Raw genomic sequence first — 16,780 nt, 5'->3', positions numbered from 1 at the left:
ACGGGAGCCTGGATACTGTTAAAGTAAAAGCCAAAAGTCCAAGAACACTAAAATTATCCATTGTTTTTCCAGAAAATATCCATTCATCCCCCACAGTTCTATAAGACCCCCCCCCCCCCCTGCATAAAAAGTCTGCATAAAAGTGGTGTCTGCCTTATAGTTTAGCTACAAACAAGAGAGGTGATGCCTTGTTATATATAGCAGTATCCATTTTGAGAGAAACTTCCCAACCCAACGTGCCTCAAACATTCTACTTTTTACTCATTGAATAATGTGATCCACACTGTATTTGTAAAATTTTGGGTGCCTTGGCTTTCTATCTTTCTTCCCTCCTAGGTTCCCCACCCCTCCCCAGTGGAAAATGGGCTAGATGAGAAATTTTGCGGGAGTCTGGTTCGAGTTGTTTGGCGGGGACTTCAATCATGGCGGCTCCCGAAGACAAGTTGAGGAAATCTGCAATTCATCCATGAGGGGCGTAAGAAATTTCGGCCAAAACAAACTTACTCGATCCATGCAGCTTTGATATTCTTATCACAAATACGAGGAGCATGTATTCATCGTTAATAAGGTCTAGATTCAAACTAGGGATGATTCACATGACAACATTTCCTCAGGCTTTTCGAATTTGTTGACTGCATCAGACAAAATGTCGAACGGCGAAAGAAAATCTAGCAACCCGAAAGATTCAGCTGTTTCGTCAGAAGTACGACGATCATGGAGTTGGCGGAAACGAGAAGGGCTGGTAAGATGTCGGACTGTTGTTGTTGTTGACGTTGATTTTGATCAGTTTAATTTTATAGTCCCAAATCGAACTGAAGTTGCATACGGAAAGATTTCCGCACAGCCCCATACATTAATTATACATGCATCACTGTCATACTGACCCTCTTCTAAAAATGACGAGTATGAATCGAGTTTAGTCGCGAAATGTCAACACAATTAATGTACGGGGCTGTGCGGAAATCTTGCCGTGTGGGTATGGAAATGAACATTCTGTGGACAAGTTACCCCATCAACTCAGTTAATATTAAAACCAAATATTTGTTATTAATAATAAGTATAGCAATGAGTGATTATCTTAATAATATTATAATTGTACTCAAGTTGAGGTTATCATGTCATTGATCATAAGTTGGGATCTAGTCTGATTGTACAGTTCCAGAAAAAATCCATACCTACCTTACGGAAGGTCATCAGAAATTCCTAGGGGGAGGGGGGTCTTAAAAGTCAAAATTTTAGAAGCAAAGTATGAAGCTAAACTGCAATGCAAAATGAAAAAAAAGTTCTGTTGGGGGGAGTGTGGATATTGTCTAGAACTGCACCTTATAGCTTGGTGCTTGTAATCATTCCTTAAATTAATTTGATATTTGTAGAGGGAGGCTGAGGGTGAGATTGACATGGACACTCTGGAGATTGTTTGCGAAGTTCAAGAAGTAAGTTTTACCATTTATTAATGTGCAAAATTCAACAGGTTAGCAGGCCCAATTAACATAATAAAAAATTAATAAATTGGCCAAGTTACCTATTCCCTTCCGAATGGTTCATAAACAACGAATTAAATTAAACAGCCTTGGGTCATAGCAAGCAAAGGCGAAAAAATATTTTGATTTATGGACATGCGCAGAGCCATTAAGCGGTCAGTTGTCAAAGTCCCAAAAATTACTTCCTTTTATAACTGTTATTCTGACCTCTATTAAATGGTCAACCCTTTATTACATGGAAGTCCCACCAAGCTGTAAATCTGTTGTCTTGACCAGTATTAAACGGTCACTAAATGTAAAAGGAAACCACTCTAAATAAACAATAAATAGCCTGCCTGAATTTCTAATGAGTTGCAAAACTGACTGTAGGATCGAGGCATCAATGTTTTATTGGTCCCTTTTTATACTATGTTCTCCTTTGTTGAACTATTTTATTGTTCCAGTTTCTTAGCCAAGTAAGTTATTTTCTGGGCACTTTTGTGCATAAACTGTACGCTAAGTTATCATATGGTACCTTATTATAGGAAATTAACCCTCGTGTTAATTATGGTATTGGAAATGAACGCGACTTAAATTAACGCGAATTGCAGGAAAAATTACTTCCCAGTAAAGGAAATTAATGCGAAAGAGGTGCTAAAATTTCAAAATGGCGGAAATTAATGCGACTGCCACAAAGAAACAGAATTTGTTGAGAGTACAGGAACAAATTTCTTTTAACACTTAGTGTAAAGATCCCAAATGCAAACAATGTTCGTGGAATTGTTCCTAAACGTTGGGGTTAAGCCACAGAATCTGACCATTTTGAGCGTTCTTAACAGTGTCCATCATACCGGCGGATCTCCACCCTGATAAAACAGTGCTTTTTCTTTTCTGAAGTGTATCGAGAATTTGGTGCGAAAACAGTGGCAACGTGGAAATCAATGCGCCACTTAATTAAAGACGCGGAAATTAACCTTAACAAAAATTAACGCGAATTTTTAATATTCGTGTTAATTTCTTGAAGCATTAATTTCCTATAATAAGGTATTAATTTTAATAAAATGGCATTTTTGTTGTGTTTGACATATATTTTGTGCAACCTAGCATTCACTTAGCCATTCCCCGAGGGTGACCACTAAATACAGGTTCAACTGTAATTTGCTTAAAATTGTTTCACTTGACTATGAGTTATTGATAATATTTTTCAGAAAGAAGATGATGAATCAGTTGGCCTTAGTTCTCATGAAGCACTAAAAAGACTCTTTGATGCCATCAATGATGAACTAACAGCTTATATGGAAGCTAACACATGCACTTGGAAACATGATCTGTGGAATACTCTGAGTCAAAATCATCACTTGCCGATCAGCTTCATCAGTCTTGGCTTTCTTATTCTGGAGTTTTTAGTCCTGATTTTGTCATATGCCCTGGCTGGATCAGCGAGGAGGTTTGTCATACATGCACCATGTTGTTATTGCCATGAAAAAACGTGGCTCCATGCGAGCCTTACAACAATTTATCTTTAAGCCTTGATATGTTTTCTTTTGTTTTATAATTTTGCTGAGCCTCAGAGCTGGGTAAATTTCAATATTATTTGTTCACAATGCGCAGTACCAGAAAAAAATCCATACCCACTCCAAGGAAGGTCATCAGAAATTACTGGGGGGAGGGGGGCCTTAATTTAAGTCAAAATTTTAGAAGCGAAGTATGAAACTAAACTGGAATTTTGTAGGGGAGAAAGGGGGGGGGGGGGGGTGCAAAACAGAAAACCTTCTATGGGAAGAGTATGAATATTTTCTAGAACTGCACAATATTTATGCTGAAATTAAAGTGCACCTAACCCCAAAAGGTTTTTTTCTCTTAAATAAATCTTTGCACCTGTTCGAAACATATTGCGCTATTTAGCGCCTTTTTTAACCAAATCTTGGCTTTTTGTAGTTACGAAATCTAGCCATCATTTGTTCCATGACCGAGCTAGTAAGGGGCATGGGTCTATTCCTTACTTGACGTCACAAACTGATTTGCATTGTATCAAGTCTTTGTGAAAATGCATGCAAAGCAGTTTGTGACATCAAGTAAGGAATAGACCCATGCCCCTTACTAGCTCGGTCATGGAACAAATGATGGCTAGATTTCGTAACTTTTACAGCCTATAAAAAGTCAAGATTTGGTCGAAAAAACGCGCAAAAAGGCTCAATGCGTTTCGAACAGGTGCAAAGATTTATTTAAGTGAAAAAAAATTTTTGGGGTTAGGTGCACTTTAATTGATTATAACACTTTTTAAGTGAAATCAAATTTTTACCTATTAATTAAAAATAATTGATACCCTTGGTTAATATGAAGTTTACATACTGTACACATACAGTACGCTCAAATATAAGTTACCACCCTCTCGCGAGACGTGATTCTCGTCTCGCGATACAAGATTCTCGTCTCGCAATACGAGAATATCAAGTTGAGTGTCGGTGTTGTTGATACGGCAGGACGCCCTTGTCATGCAGCAAGCTGAATTATGGAGTTCGGTTGCAAGCTTATCGATCGTGAACCAGGTTGCAAACAAAATCGAGCTTGCTTTGTTAAGCGACTTACCGACTGATCGAGGACTTAATGTGTTTGTATATACACTGTACTTTGTGATTTAGACCTCTACAGAGCGATTCAACGATGTAAGCGAACGACGGCTGCAAAGATAACCGAACTGATCAATCTGTCATTGCGCATTTATTCGGAGGTGGCACGTCGGGTTATCGGAGCTAATAAATTTGCAGAACCTAATAAAGCGTCTTCGTGTAGAAGAGATTGTAAATGCTGTGTATGTTTTTATATCTTTTATTCTCTCAGGGATTTAGAAAAAAAAAACCCACAAACACATACACTTTATAGAGCTGGTGATGACCAGTTAGACTGTTGCGGCCTCTGTTGTACGTGCGCTAGAGATTATTTGCATATTACATAGGCGTGAAACAAATATACGAAAACTTACATGTGATTTGCATTTAAAAAACCTATCTGTTACTTTTCAATAATGGGTTGTGGCCAAGGGTTGTGGCTAAAATGTAAGTGTCAATTGACCGACGACTTTGCGGTTTTTGAAGGTTGAGATGTAAGCGTGGCGCGGTAACCTTTGACATCTTGGCGTTGTCGATATGCAAATTCGGTGCACGATAAACTGAAATCAATTCTGAACTAGAACTACGCATTTTTCGCTAGCTCTTCAACAACGTTTCTGTTTTCGATTTTCTTTATAGTATAAAGAAAATCGAAAACAGAAACGTTGTTGAAGAGCTAGCGTAAAATGCGTAGTTACACAACTTTGTTTTTTCTTGGCAGAAAAAGCCTTGCCTCGATTCAATAGCGGTTTGCAAAGCACGATACATGTACATGTATGCAAATTCGAACCGCAGTGAAATTGAAAAACATTGTAAGTGTCAGGGTTATTATTTCAAAAAACTGTTTAATAGATACAGGCACAGAACTTGACTTTAATAAGGCTGGGATTTTTGATGTAGGAATTGTGTGTGCGGGAAAGTTTCAATTGCAAATTGATATGTTGGCGAGCTCGCTAAAACGAAACCATCGAAGTGACGGAAGAAATAAATCATCTCTTACACTGTGCGCGAATCGAAACCTTTGAACTGAATGAAGACAAAATTGTTTCGAATCACATAAGCTCTGATAATGCGAACTTACTTGTCGACGGAATCAACCACCGTTGGCACAGGCCGTTTTAAAAACGGCATACAGTGTAAATAAAAGCAACACAAGACAAGTGCACGAGAAATTCAGTCATTAGTTCTTCTCGCGAGAAACTCGGTAATATTCCAAAATTTCCGCTTCAGTGATTCTCGCGAGACGAGACTCTCGTCTCTCGAGACGAGACTCTCGTCTCTCGATACGAGATTCTCGTCTCGCGATACAAGATTCTCGTCTCGCGAGAAACGAGACGAGACTGGTAACTTACTTTTGAGCGGTACTGTATGAGACATTTTCCAAAATTAATGTTGCCCATTTCTTCTCCCCCAGCCACTTTTCCTCCTTACCGAATTAAGAACTTACAGTAACAACATTAAAAGCACACGAAGTACCCTCAGCCAAGTTCATTATACACACACAGTAATGGTATGTAATGAAAAATGTGTACTTATTTCAGCTCAAGTCTGCCATTAGTGGAAGGGATTATTGTTATGTTACTAACAGCTGTCAACCTGGCCTTGTGTGTGAGAGAAGAGAGACTGAGAAGGACCGAGATGGTGAGAAGCGCTCAGGACCTGCTAAATAATTGTGATGGTAAGGAAACATGAATACTGTAAAATTCTGAATATAAGCCCCCCCCCCCCCCCACCCCCTCTCCCTCTTTTCCCAACCTCAAATGCCAAAATCCTTAGCTGTTGGGGTTGGGTGTTTTAAGCTGTTCATATTGTCACACCCAACCAATTTGAAATGCAATAATTATGGTCTCCAATAATCAGGGTTTCAAGAATGTTTGAAGTAGATGTCATGTGGAGCATTTTCTTGGATGCCCAAGGCTACAGGACTCCTGTTAGGCAGCAGCCTTGACTGACAGTTGCCACTCATTCTTAACCCTCTCACTCCCAAGAGTGCCATATGGCACAAGAAGTCATTGCGTGCCCAATATTGGGTCAATTTGCATCAAATTTGGACACCAAACAGATCTTGGAGAGATCTGCACAACGGAAGCATAAAATCTTACCCCCCTTCCTACATAAGACATGATTAACCACCCCTCCATATTTTGTAACTTTTTCCTCTTACACTTTTAAGACAAAGTCACCATTAGACAAGAAACTATGTGCTGAGATCTGCAAATTAAGCTATAGTTTAGGGGTATACCCAGTGTATACGAGAAGTGAGATGTATTTTAAGGTTTATATTTTCTCGTTTTTAACACTTTTCATTCTTTTCTGTTACTTCCTTTGTCTTAGCTGGAATGATTTATACAATGCCCCAGATAAAACCTTTTAATTGGTGTATTACAGTTGGTGTGGGGGTTCACAGTTGCCATTTTACAAAAATACGACATTTCCCATGGGAGTGAAAGGCCTAGTCAAACATCTTAAGGAAGAAAACCAAATATAAAAGTTCTATGTCTTTATTTTCTTACAAAGATCACACAGCACAGCATGTCAGCTAACTCTTGGATACCACTGATAGGACCTTTGCTTTTGGCCTGGTTTCCCTGTGTAATTTTTTTTATTTTATTTTTTAATTTGGTGCTATTAAAAGTTTTTGTTGCTGTTAGTCATTAATTAAATGCTGTTTTTATAAATAAATGCTTGTTTCTCTTTCATAGATTGCTGGAGTTGGATGCCATCTGATTATGTTGATCCTTGTACCCCTCCTTCTCCATCCATCTCACTAGTGCATGCCTTCAGAGACAAGGAACTAGTCAGTGTACCATGCAACCTTCTTGTTCGGGGAGATGTGGTTGTACTAGGACCAGGACACTCTGCTCCTGCACAAGTACAACAGGTAATTTATGGAAATTGAAAGCAATCAATGTAAAATGAATTTATCCTTGCAGGTTATTTTTAGCCCTAGTTTGTTTCTTCATTAGTTGAATGACTGCCTTATGCGTACTAATTTTCACGTGTACTTCATTTTACATTTTAAGAAAAATCATGAAAATTAATACTCATGAAAAAAAGAGCATGCAAATGTTATTTATATAAACGTGCAAAATTTAATACCATATTGCAATAAACTCATGTAAGAAGACAATAATGAATATGAATTTAAATGTTGTAAGTCACAAGCTTGTTGGTCATAGTTCTGCATTAAAATTGTACATGTAGTTGATCTATTTCCAGTGTCTAACTAAAGTTATCTAATATTCTGTTCTAGTGGGGGTGGGGTAGGAGGGTGAGAACCCAGGGGTAAAGGTGGAGGGAGGTCTATGGGGGGCAGGTAAAGAGAGGGTAGAAACTTGGATTTCGAAAGTAGCAGAAACCAGGCTGAAATTGGCAAAATTTTGCAATATTGCATAATAGTTTGCAATAGAAAAGCTGGTAGCCACTGAGGAAGAGATGAAATTTCTCCTTACAAAATATTTATTAACGACTTAACTAAATTTACAGGACATGAGAAGGAAGCAAATGATCACTAAAGATAAATTTTCTTGATGTTGAAACAAAATTCTCCCAACAAGTTCCATAACAAATATATGAGAACAGTTAGGAGAATATGCATCTTGATATTTTGTGGTTAAAGGAATATGAGCCCTGGACTTATAGAATTTTACAGTATGCTGCATTCTTTAACTATTGTTCAGTATGTTTTCATTTTTAATTTACCTCCAGTTGTCCTCAGAACCACCAAACAGGGGGTCTCTACTTGTTCTTGAACATGGACAAGTGTTTCACCCTACTGTCACACAAACCCCTGCTAGTAAGTATAAACTCTACAAGCATTTTATATTTAATTTATTTACTTTCTTTATAAAGTTGGACATTATCTTAAAGAAATAGAATTTAAAGTAGCTGGCAATTAATTTTTTAACTAATTACTGCAGTGTTTGCAGTTTTGTTGAAATGTGTTGCTTTAATATGTACATGTCCTGCTGAGATGACAGGATATCAAAAATAAAAAAAAAATAGTGGTTATTTCATCCATTAATTTGAAAATTAATTGAAGTACATGTAGTTACCTTAAGTTTTCCTTTACTTTGAAGAAATAAATTTGCTTTTTGTTAACAAGCAAAATTCACTGTGACTGATACAGTTTGGTGCAGTACAAATTATACAATGTTATACAATAATATTAAGTATTCTTATAGTATTAGTATTGTACATAAGAATCAAGAAGTTAGGTAGCATATACCAATAATCTAATCTAATCTTATTTATTATTCATTTATGTGCTGTTTTTACCTACTTTACTTTGTAGCTGATGCAGGTACTAAAGGAACTGGTATACAGTTATCCCAGCCTCACCCAAGTGAAAAATTCCTTGTCACAGAAGCACCATTTAAACTCAGTCTTAGGTAAAAATAATAACCCAAAATACTTCATTAAGGATGGTCCCTCCTAGTACAGAGGTATTTTTGTATGTTTCATGACTATGCAGGAAAAGCAGATCTTAGCATGCAAGGGCTTTTGAATCCAAAAAGAAAGTTGGAGATACATGTGTAGCCATGCATTTTTTAGAGATAATTAAGCAACAATAATTAATCGAAAAAAGCTTCAACATACACAGCAAAGTGTATCCTTTTTTCCAAATTAGAACTTAATTTATCTCTCAAAAATGTATGTTTACCTTCGGTAAATCTTTTTGGATTCTAATAGCCCTTGCTTGGATCTTCTTTTCCTGTACAGTCATCACCATGTCAGAATACCTTTGTATTAGTTTCTTAGACCATTCTGAGATCTGCACAAAAATTCACAGTTACCATCCTTAAGCGACCCCTAATAATGAAAGCTATTAAGGACTCCTTTCCTGTGGTGTTGTTTGTTATGCTATACAAGGTGGTTCTAACGTTTGAGTCTGTGAATGAAATCCCAAGAGTGTGGCCATCCAAATGAAAGCTACTGAGCATTTACTTTTCTTTGGTGCCGTTTACTGCACTGCCTAAAGTGGATCTATCATTTGGGTCTTGAGGTGAAATTCTAAAGTGTGATGTATTCACATGAGTTCTGCAGTTACTCTAATAGAGACTGGTGATTGTAGGGAAAGTAGCAGTACTTTCCTGTTGTACTGATTGTTTGGAATATTTTGCAACACATTTGTTTTAAATTTTGTTACTGATTGTAATGGAAGTCAGAGGTATTTTATTTACAGTTAAGTCCAAACCACTTAATATCTTTTGCTTCTGTTTGGGGAGTTCACTGTTTTTTTTTTTTTTTTTTTTTTTTTGGTTCAACACTTTTCTCATATGATACATTGGATTGTATTTTTGTACAGAAAAATTTTGAATGACTCTTTGAAGAGGCCAGTAAGCATAGTTGGTAATGAAATGCATTATATTACCAGTACCATTGTGGACAGGAAACTTCTGTTTTTAATCCTGGTGAGAATGCCTGAATATAGAGTAGATTAAATGAAATAATTTAAAAACGTAATGTAAATATATAATAGACTGAGAAAACGTGTTCTCAAGTGAATGCTTTGGCTTGCTCACATTTCTGATCTTCGATAGTTATGGCCTTGTTTCCAAGCTTTAAGCCAGCCACAAGGGTGTCCTGATATACATTTCTCAAAGGTCCCGAAAGCAATTTAAGGTCTGAACAACTGTTTAAGATGGACAATGTTCTTTAAGTGCTACAAATTTTATTTGTAATAATTATTATTTCGAAAGCTAAAGTGGTGAAAACTTTCCAAGCTAAGGGAGCACGTTGTGTTAGTTTAGATGATTGTAAATCAATAGAAAACAGATTTGAAAAATACTTCTCAAACTGAAAACCTGGGAGTTTTGAGAAATGGACCCATGGTGTCCTTTAGGCCAGTATAGGCCCATATGATCCACAGGACACCCACTTGGCTGGAGGTTAATGCAGTTTCTGTAGCATGAAACAAGTAGGAGTATTTCTAATCACCTTGTGTAGGATGATAATCTTTCATAAGGTTATGTTGCCGATACTCATTCTGTCATTCATACTCCTGGGTGAAGAGAGACAATCTGGAGCAAAGTTACTGGTTGAATGACTCAACATGACTTTACATCTTATGACCAGTTGGCTAGCTAACCACTGCATCATTGTGCCTCCAGGGTGGGACACCCATTTTTTGTGAAATTTCGTCAAAACTTCACGTAAGCTTTATAATTTGTGCAAGTGCTGATCTCTATTTTCCTTTCATGTCAAAAGGGTACATCAGTACTTGCCTCTGGTGTTATTTTGGAAGTTTGCACGTTTTTCACCAACCCTATAAAATGTCCAGATTTATCATGTATTTTACATTCTCATATCACTGACTAACGTCTTTAAAACATCATTTGCAAGGTATTGTCCTTGGCTGTAAATATTTTCAGAACAACTGTGTTCAGAAACGATTCAGGACATTGGAGTGAGATGATTCTTTCACTACAGGTAACTCTTAAATGCAATATTGTGCCACAATTATGAAGCCTTCTCATCGAATGCATAAGGTATTTTTTCTCTGAACTTGACCAGTTTTATTGGAAAACTGCAAGATCAAAAGCAATATGCAATGCCACAGGAAACAAATGTAATAGAAAACTTTGTAAACGAGAAGATAAATCTCAAACAAAATTTAATCGGTAAATGCATTATTATACTCCAGCCAATACTGTGTGACTTCTGTATTTTCAGGGATATGTCATCTTGCCTCTTCTTCCTATTTCTTTTCCCATTGTGTGGATTTGTCTACACCTTTATGGAACAGCAAGAATTAAAGCACTATTTCAAGTTTTAAAAGAAAAGAAGGTGAGTATCCTCTTTAGTGATTTTTACTGCTTACACATTACAAAATTCCATATGTCTTACAAAATTGAACAGCGGCAGTGCTCATGGTGGAGTGGTTGGGGCAACTGAGTTGAAATCTGGAAGTCCTGGGCTCAAGTGCATCTTTGACCGCCAGTTGGTAAGGCCTGGCTCAACTTTTCTTTTGTATCTGTATGTAGGCAACTAGTCAGCTTTCTTGCCAGTTGGGATCGTAAACCCTCTGCCATTTTATGTAAGCTTGAGACACTTCATTCATGGAAAGCAGGTCAAGTTTTCTTTAGGTTTTAGAATAGTTGTTTAGGATTAGGATTTTTATATATTTATACACTTTGATATTAATAGTTTGTCTGTTGCATTTATTTCTATCAACCTGATGAATTTTTAACCGTGCGTAACTGATTGATTGATTGATTGATTGATTGATTGATCCATTGATTGATTGTTGCATTCTATTTAAAATATTTTTAAACTACTGTGCTCACCAGTAATGTGCCGTTTGCAACTTGAAATGATGGGTTAATTTGCATGCAAAATATTTCATATTATGGCCTACAACTACAGATTACAGGGTATTTGGAAATGAAAGAAAGAGGGATGGTCAATTTGAATGAAAAGTAGAACTTTTGATTTCCTCGTTGTAAATGACAGGTATCATCACCAGATTTGTTTTTCATTTGTGAAATGTCGAATAGTAGAAAACCCTAGAGGTCACCATGATACGAAGGGTCAAAAAACGTTATAGGGGCAATACAGACCAACCAACCAAAGTCACAACAACCAAGGCTATTTTAGATCACCTGGACAGAGAAGGTTGTAAGAAGTCAACAGGATAACCGGGGCTCCTATAATGGTCACCAGGATGACCAGAGTTGTTACAGGTAGTAGGATGAATGGGGTTATTAGAGGTCCCCAGGTTGACGAGGGATATTGCAGATCACCAGAAGAACCAGGGTATGTGAGGGCACCATGACAACTGGAATTTGTAGAGTTCCCTTGGATTACCAGTGGTGTTAAAGGTCACCAGTACAACCAGGGTTGTTAGAGGTAACCAGGATGACCAGGGAAATTAGAGATTCCCTGAACAACCAAGGTTGTTTGATTGCACCATGAAAAGTGGAATTTGTAGAAGTCAGCAAGTTAAATGAAGTTATATTACAGGTCAATGTGACAACAATTATAGTTGAGGGCACCAGGATGACCAGCACTGGAAGATGTTACCAGAATGACCAAGACGCAAGTTGTCAGAGGTCATGTGTTTGACCAGGGTTGTCAGAGGTCATAAGGGTGACCAGGATTGTCAGAGGTCACTTGGATAACAAGGGTTGTCAGAGGTCACAATGGTGACCAGGGTTGTCAGAGGTCACAAGGGTGACCAGGATTGTCAGAGGTCACTTGGATGACAAGGGTTGTCAGAGGTCACAAGGGTGTCCAGGGTTGGCAGAGGTCACAGTGGTGGCCAGGGTTGTCAGAGAAATGTGGTTGACCAGGGTTGTCAGAGGTCACGTGAATGACCAGGGTTGTCAGAGGTCAAAAGGGTGACCAGGATTGTCAGAGGTCACAAGGGTGAACAGGGTTGTCTGAGGTCACAAGGGTGACCAGGGTTGTCAAAGGTCATGTGGATGACCAGGGTTGTCAGAGGTCAAAAGGGTGACCAGGGTTGTCAAAGGTCATGTGGATGACCAGGGTTGTCAGAGGTCACAAGGGTGACCAGTAAGAAGTCACAATGGTGACCAGGGTTGTCAGAAGTCACAATGGTGACCAGGGTTGTCAGAGGTCACAATGGTGACCAGGGTTATCAAAAGTCACAGGGCCAGGAGGGAGTGATAAACTCGTGAGCGCGGCTGATTCGAGGTCTCGGGCCATCGTGACGTCATGGCAAAGCGAGCGTGCAAATGCGAAGAATTTTCGAAAATGGCGGCCGTGTATCTGTTTGTATCACTACTTTATGCTTATTTTTCTTGGTTATATAAGCTTGAAAATGGCTTGTCGTTTGGTTAAGGAGACTTAAAATCTTGTTCTGTTGCTGGACAGGTGAGTGAATATTTATTGTTATTTCAGAATCCTGCGGAAAGGCTTTTCGAAGCGTTTCGGCTCGTCCCCCTGTATGAAAAATTGTGCCAGAAAGATGTGTTTGTTCACCCGGAGAAATTGGTTTTTTTTCGACATAGATAGTATCAGTAAACTTGACACTCGACTGCAGAGTAGCTTATAATTCAAGCAAAATATCCAGTGTGTTAATAATGTCGAAGAATAAACGATTAAAATGATCAGTGGAATTCGTCGAGTCAGTTTGCAGTTAAGTTTGAATTCAGTGCGGTGCTAAACGATTTCCTTCACTTCTACATTTACGCACCCAAGTAAAGACCTCACTTAAAAGACACTTTTATCTCTTTGAGGGAACTGTGTCCTCTAATTGTTCGCTTTTGCGCTTCAAGTAACCAGTGTTTTGGTTCATGCTCTTTTTTGTTGTAGTACTGTTGAGTTAGTTAAGAATACTTTTTCATTTTCCAGGAGTTCAGACCTAAGTTACTTCACATAATTTAAGCTGTTTTATTAATAGTTACTCCGTAAAAACTAAATTCTTGACCACTGAACACTTACTGCCAACCACTGTCTAGCAAGTAAAAGTAACTTTTAAAACAACAGTACATACAATTGTAATCTTGTTGCTATTTTCTTTCTTAGTAGTATTGATTCAAGTGAAGAGAAAAGCAATGATAGCCAAGTCTCCTAGTGTACTCACAGGGAGTACATGAAACATTTCTGAGGCACTAACATCATCTTTGTGGCATGTGTACAGAAGAGGAGAGTCTACTGGCAGGCACTGCTCCTTGACACATTTTTTACCAGCCTCTGTATCGTCATCCAGTATATCAACTATGGTCACAAGGAATGCTCAAATTATGTTATATCAATAATGTCACAAAAGTCTTGCTGCTTGGGCATTTTTAAAAGTTAGGACTGGTGCAGGGGGAAGGTAGCTACATCAAAAAGGGAGTGGGCCATGCAATATTTAGCCAGACAGAGGGTGTGGGTCGTGATATTTATAATTTAATGGTTATTCTAGAAATAAAAATGGACAAAAGCCGTAGCTAAGGTTTCGATAGGGGTGTTCGTTGAGCCCCAAATCTTGCTGAGCGCCGGAAGCGCTCTTACTAGGGGGTCCGCGGGCATGCTTCCCCGGGAATTTTTGAAAATCTAGGTTCCCAGAAACCTCATTTCCTGCATTTTGAGACCCATTTTAGGCAAATCACAACTTTGTTTTACAGCAAGCAGCCTTTTAAGCTATATACATCATTTCGACGGCATAATTGTTTCAACTTAAATAAGAAAGTTCAATGTACATTCCGCGTCCTGTCAAGTTCTGATAGCTATTCGATCTGCTGATAGTCATACACCAAGCTGGTAAACTGCATCATTCTCGGGTGTAGGCCTTCGAACAAATTGACTATCTCATCAAGATTGACAGGTATATTATATTTGATATACATTGGAGCCAGGGCAGACAGCCTACTCTCTCCCATGGTACACCTCATGTAGTTGTTCAACCTCTTCACTGCGCTTATGGAACGTTCACATTCACAAGTGAATGTTCTCAGGCGAACTTGTACGTAATTGCGCGTGAAACTCAACAAGGCTTGAACTATTAAGTTTGAAGTGAATCTTCTTCCAGAACAATGCCGCATTCAGAGAACAAAATGTATCGCAAAGCATGCTTTTCTCTGGCTTTTTCGGGCAGATGCGGTTTTACGCAAAAATGAAACATCATTAAAATTAATCTCCAAGGGTTCTTGACAATTTTTAGTTTTATTGAGGATAAGACATAAAGCTAAAGAACGGGTTTATATCTCTATTTTTCTTTGGTTGATGTATTTTGACCACAGAACCTTTATTTAAAAGCCGTTTTTCTTCTGCCATTATTGATCTTGAAAGGGGTTCATTCGAACCCCTCAAACCCCCCCTCCTACGGGCCCGCTCACTGTGTCTGTTTTACATTATTAATACCTGTCAAGAGCAGATCCTCCCCCCGCCCTCTTGAGGGAAGGGGCCTAGTATCAAGCAAGAACACAATTTCCAGTAAAATGTTGGAGGCTGAATCGTAGAGTGATATTATTTATAAGAATTAAAATATTGTGTTATGAAGACCATATTCCTTCGTTACTCATAGCACTTGTTGTTGTTCACCCAGGCCCCTCCCTCTCAATATCTGTTGTGAAAAATTTAGTCTGTTCAGTAAAATTTCTATGTTACAGAACATATCAAAAGCACTTAAAATAATAAACATAAACAACTATGAAAATAATAAAATACCTTTGACTGTATCCTATAGTGCCTTTTGCTTGCAGAACTTCTCTGTCCTTAACAACACTTTCTGACCTTTCAGTATATGATTTTTCTTTATCTTGTTTAGTTTGGTGAGTTTTTTCCATTTCCTTCTCAGTGCTTGTTTTCCTTACAGTTAACGAGTTGGGATTTTAATTATTTGTAAGTGCATTGACAATGTTCACACAGAGAGTGTAAAAATTCTGAATGTGTTTAAAGCTTGGCCAGGTACAAGGACAATGTAAAGATTTGTAAGGAGCTTTATAACCAGTGTACTGATGGTTGTTTAGTTTCAACCACCAGTGATGAATTGGTTTATCAGAATACCAGCCTTGACATCATTACTATTTGGCACAGGTAGTCTCTTCAGTTGATTGACCAGTCTATGTTTCTTTCTATTGATTTCATTGCTGTGTTTATTTCTATTTTATTTATTTATTATTATTTTTTTAGAGCAGTCTGAAATGCTTAGTATTGACAGACAGACCTACTCAGTAAATAACTAAAGATAACATTACAGAATTGCCTGGGGAATACCAAATGAACATCATTAATTCACTTATGAACGATGCACATAGCGTGGTGATGAGGAGGTGCATTTTTTGACAAAAGCATGTAGAAAGAATCGGGGAACTTTGAATCCACGTTTAGAACAGTGCTGGAACATTTCTTAGTGTATCCTTATCTGTCTTCAATGAGCTTATTGTAGTCAAACAGATCAGTAAGCTGCTACAAAAAGATTAATATGTGGATGAATTATGCGGACGCCCGAGGAAACAAACATTTCGGACTTTCCTCGCTATTTTATCGCAATATTTTTATCAAACTGTGCCTGTATGCCAGCGGTTCCTGGAAAATATGAACTTCATCTCTTTCTCAATGTTAGTTCGAAAGGCCCTTCGAAAGAAATGTTTTTGGTCTTTCACAGAACTCGCGTTTCAATACGACCATGTTGACTTAACCGAGGACACATACTGCGGCTAGTTCTGTTTATATGTAAGCTAACATTACAAAATAAATTGGTCAGATCACTTACCAGGCAACAATATTGATCCTGTATGTCTTCTCCGATTCTAAAAATAGTTTTTAAATCCTTCTGTAAAGTCGATAGTTTCCATAAATAATTGTTAATTGTTTATATATTTTTTTTAGAGGTAAGCTCGAAGCTCGCGTGAAATCCGCGTCAATTCATTTTGCTCGCCGATTATTGATATACCATTTTTTGGCATTTTTATGTGGTTTAAACTACAATCATACAATTATCTACTTAAGATATGAACTAGGCCAGTAGTATTCGACTTAATGGTCCTAACCGGTTTACGACGGGAGCTTTTTTGTCGCATTAGTTTAATGTTTTTCTCGCTAATTTTAGCGGCTGTCACGCAATTTACCTCCAAAGAACAGTGTTTAAAGCCACTGATCATTTTTATAAAATTGTTACATGATTTAATTTTTCAGAAATTAGGAAGATGTCATACCAGTAAAGCTTATGTTTTTGTCTCCATGCTATACATTTTTGGGTTCGTGAGATACACTTCATGAAAGGTCGCAACCTGATACAATTTGATGTTGACATCTGAT

At 37.9% G+C, this 16,780-nt stretch overlaps 1 protein-coding gene and 1 long non-coding RNA gene across 2 annotated transcripts in view; both read left to right on the top strand.

Moving 5' to 3' along the window:
- Positions 1-400: 400 nt before the first annotated feature.
- Positions 401-16,780, top strand: part of LOC146464982 (transmembrane protein 94-like) — a 44,290-nt gene continuing 27,910 nt past the window's right edge. The window contains exons 1-10 of the mRNA XM_085129109.1: positions 401-742; positions 1,374-1,433; positions 2,669-2,907; positions 5,611-5,747; positions 6,772-6,950; positions 7,778-7,865; positions 8,364-8,460; positions 9,378-9,483; positions 10,415-10,501; positions 10,745-10,858. Of these exons, the coding sequence (XP_084985235.1) occupies positions 647-742; positions 1,374-1,433; positions 2,669-2,907; positions 5,611-5,747; positions 6,772-6,950; positions 7,778-7,865; positions 8,364-8,460; positions 9,378-9,483; positions 10,415-10,501; positions 10,745-10,858 (1,203 nt within the window). The 5' untranslated portion in view covers positions 401-646. The remainder of the gene's footprint in view (positions 743-1,373; positions 1,434-2,668; positions 2,908-5,610; positions 5,748-6,771; positions 6,951-7,777; positions 7,866-8,363; positions 8,461-9,377; positions 9,484-10,414; positions 10,502-10,744; positions 10,859-16,780) is intronic.
- Positions 12,694-13,963, top strand: LOC146464983 (uncharacterized). The gene is made up of 2 exons (XR_014868382.1): positions 12,694-12,907; positions 13,562-13,963. It is a non-coding gene; the product is annotated as an uncharacterized LOC146464983 (long non-coding RNA).

Source organism: Pavona decussata, unplaced genomic scaffold (genome assembly GCF_977016875.1).
Source record: "Pavona decussata unplaced genomic scaffold, jaPavDecu1.1 SCAFFOLD_158, whole genome shotgun sequence".
NCBI classification, from domain to species: Eukaryota; Metazoa; Cnidaria; class Anthozoa; order Scleractinia; family Agariciidae; genus Pavona; species Pavona decussata.
Note: the sequence above shows the minus strand (reverse complement) of the source record. Positions and strands in the feature narration are given on the sequence as shown.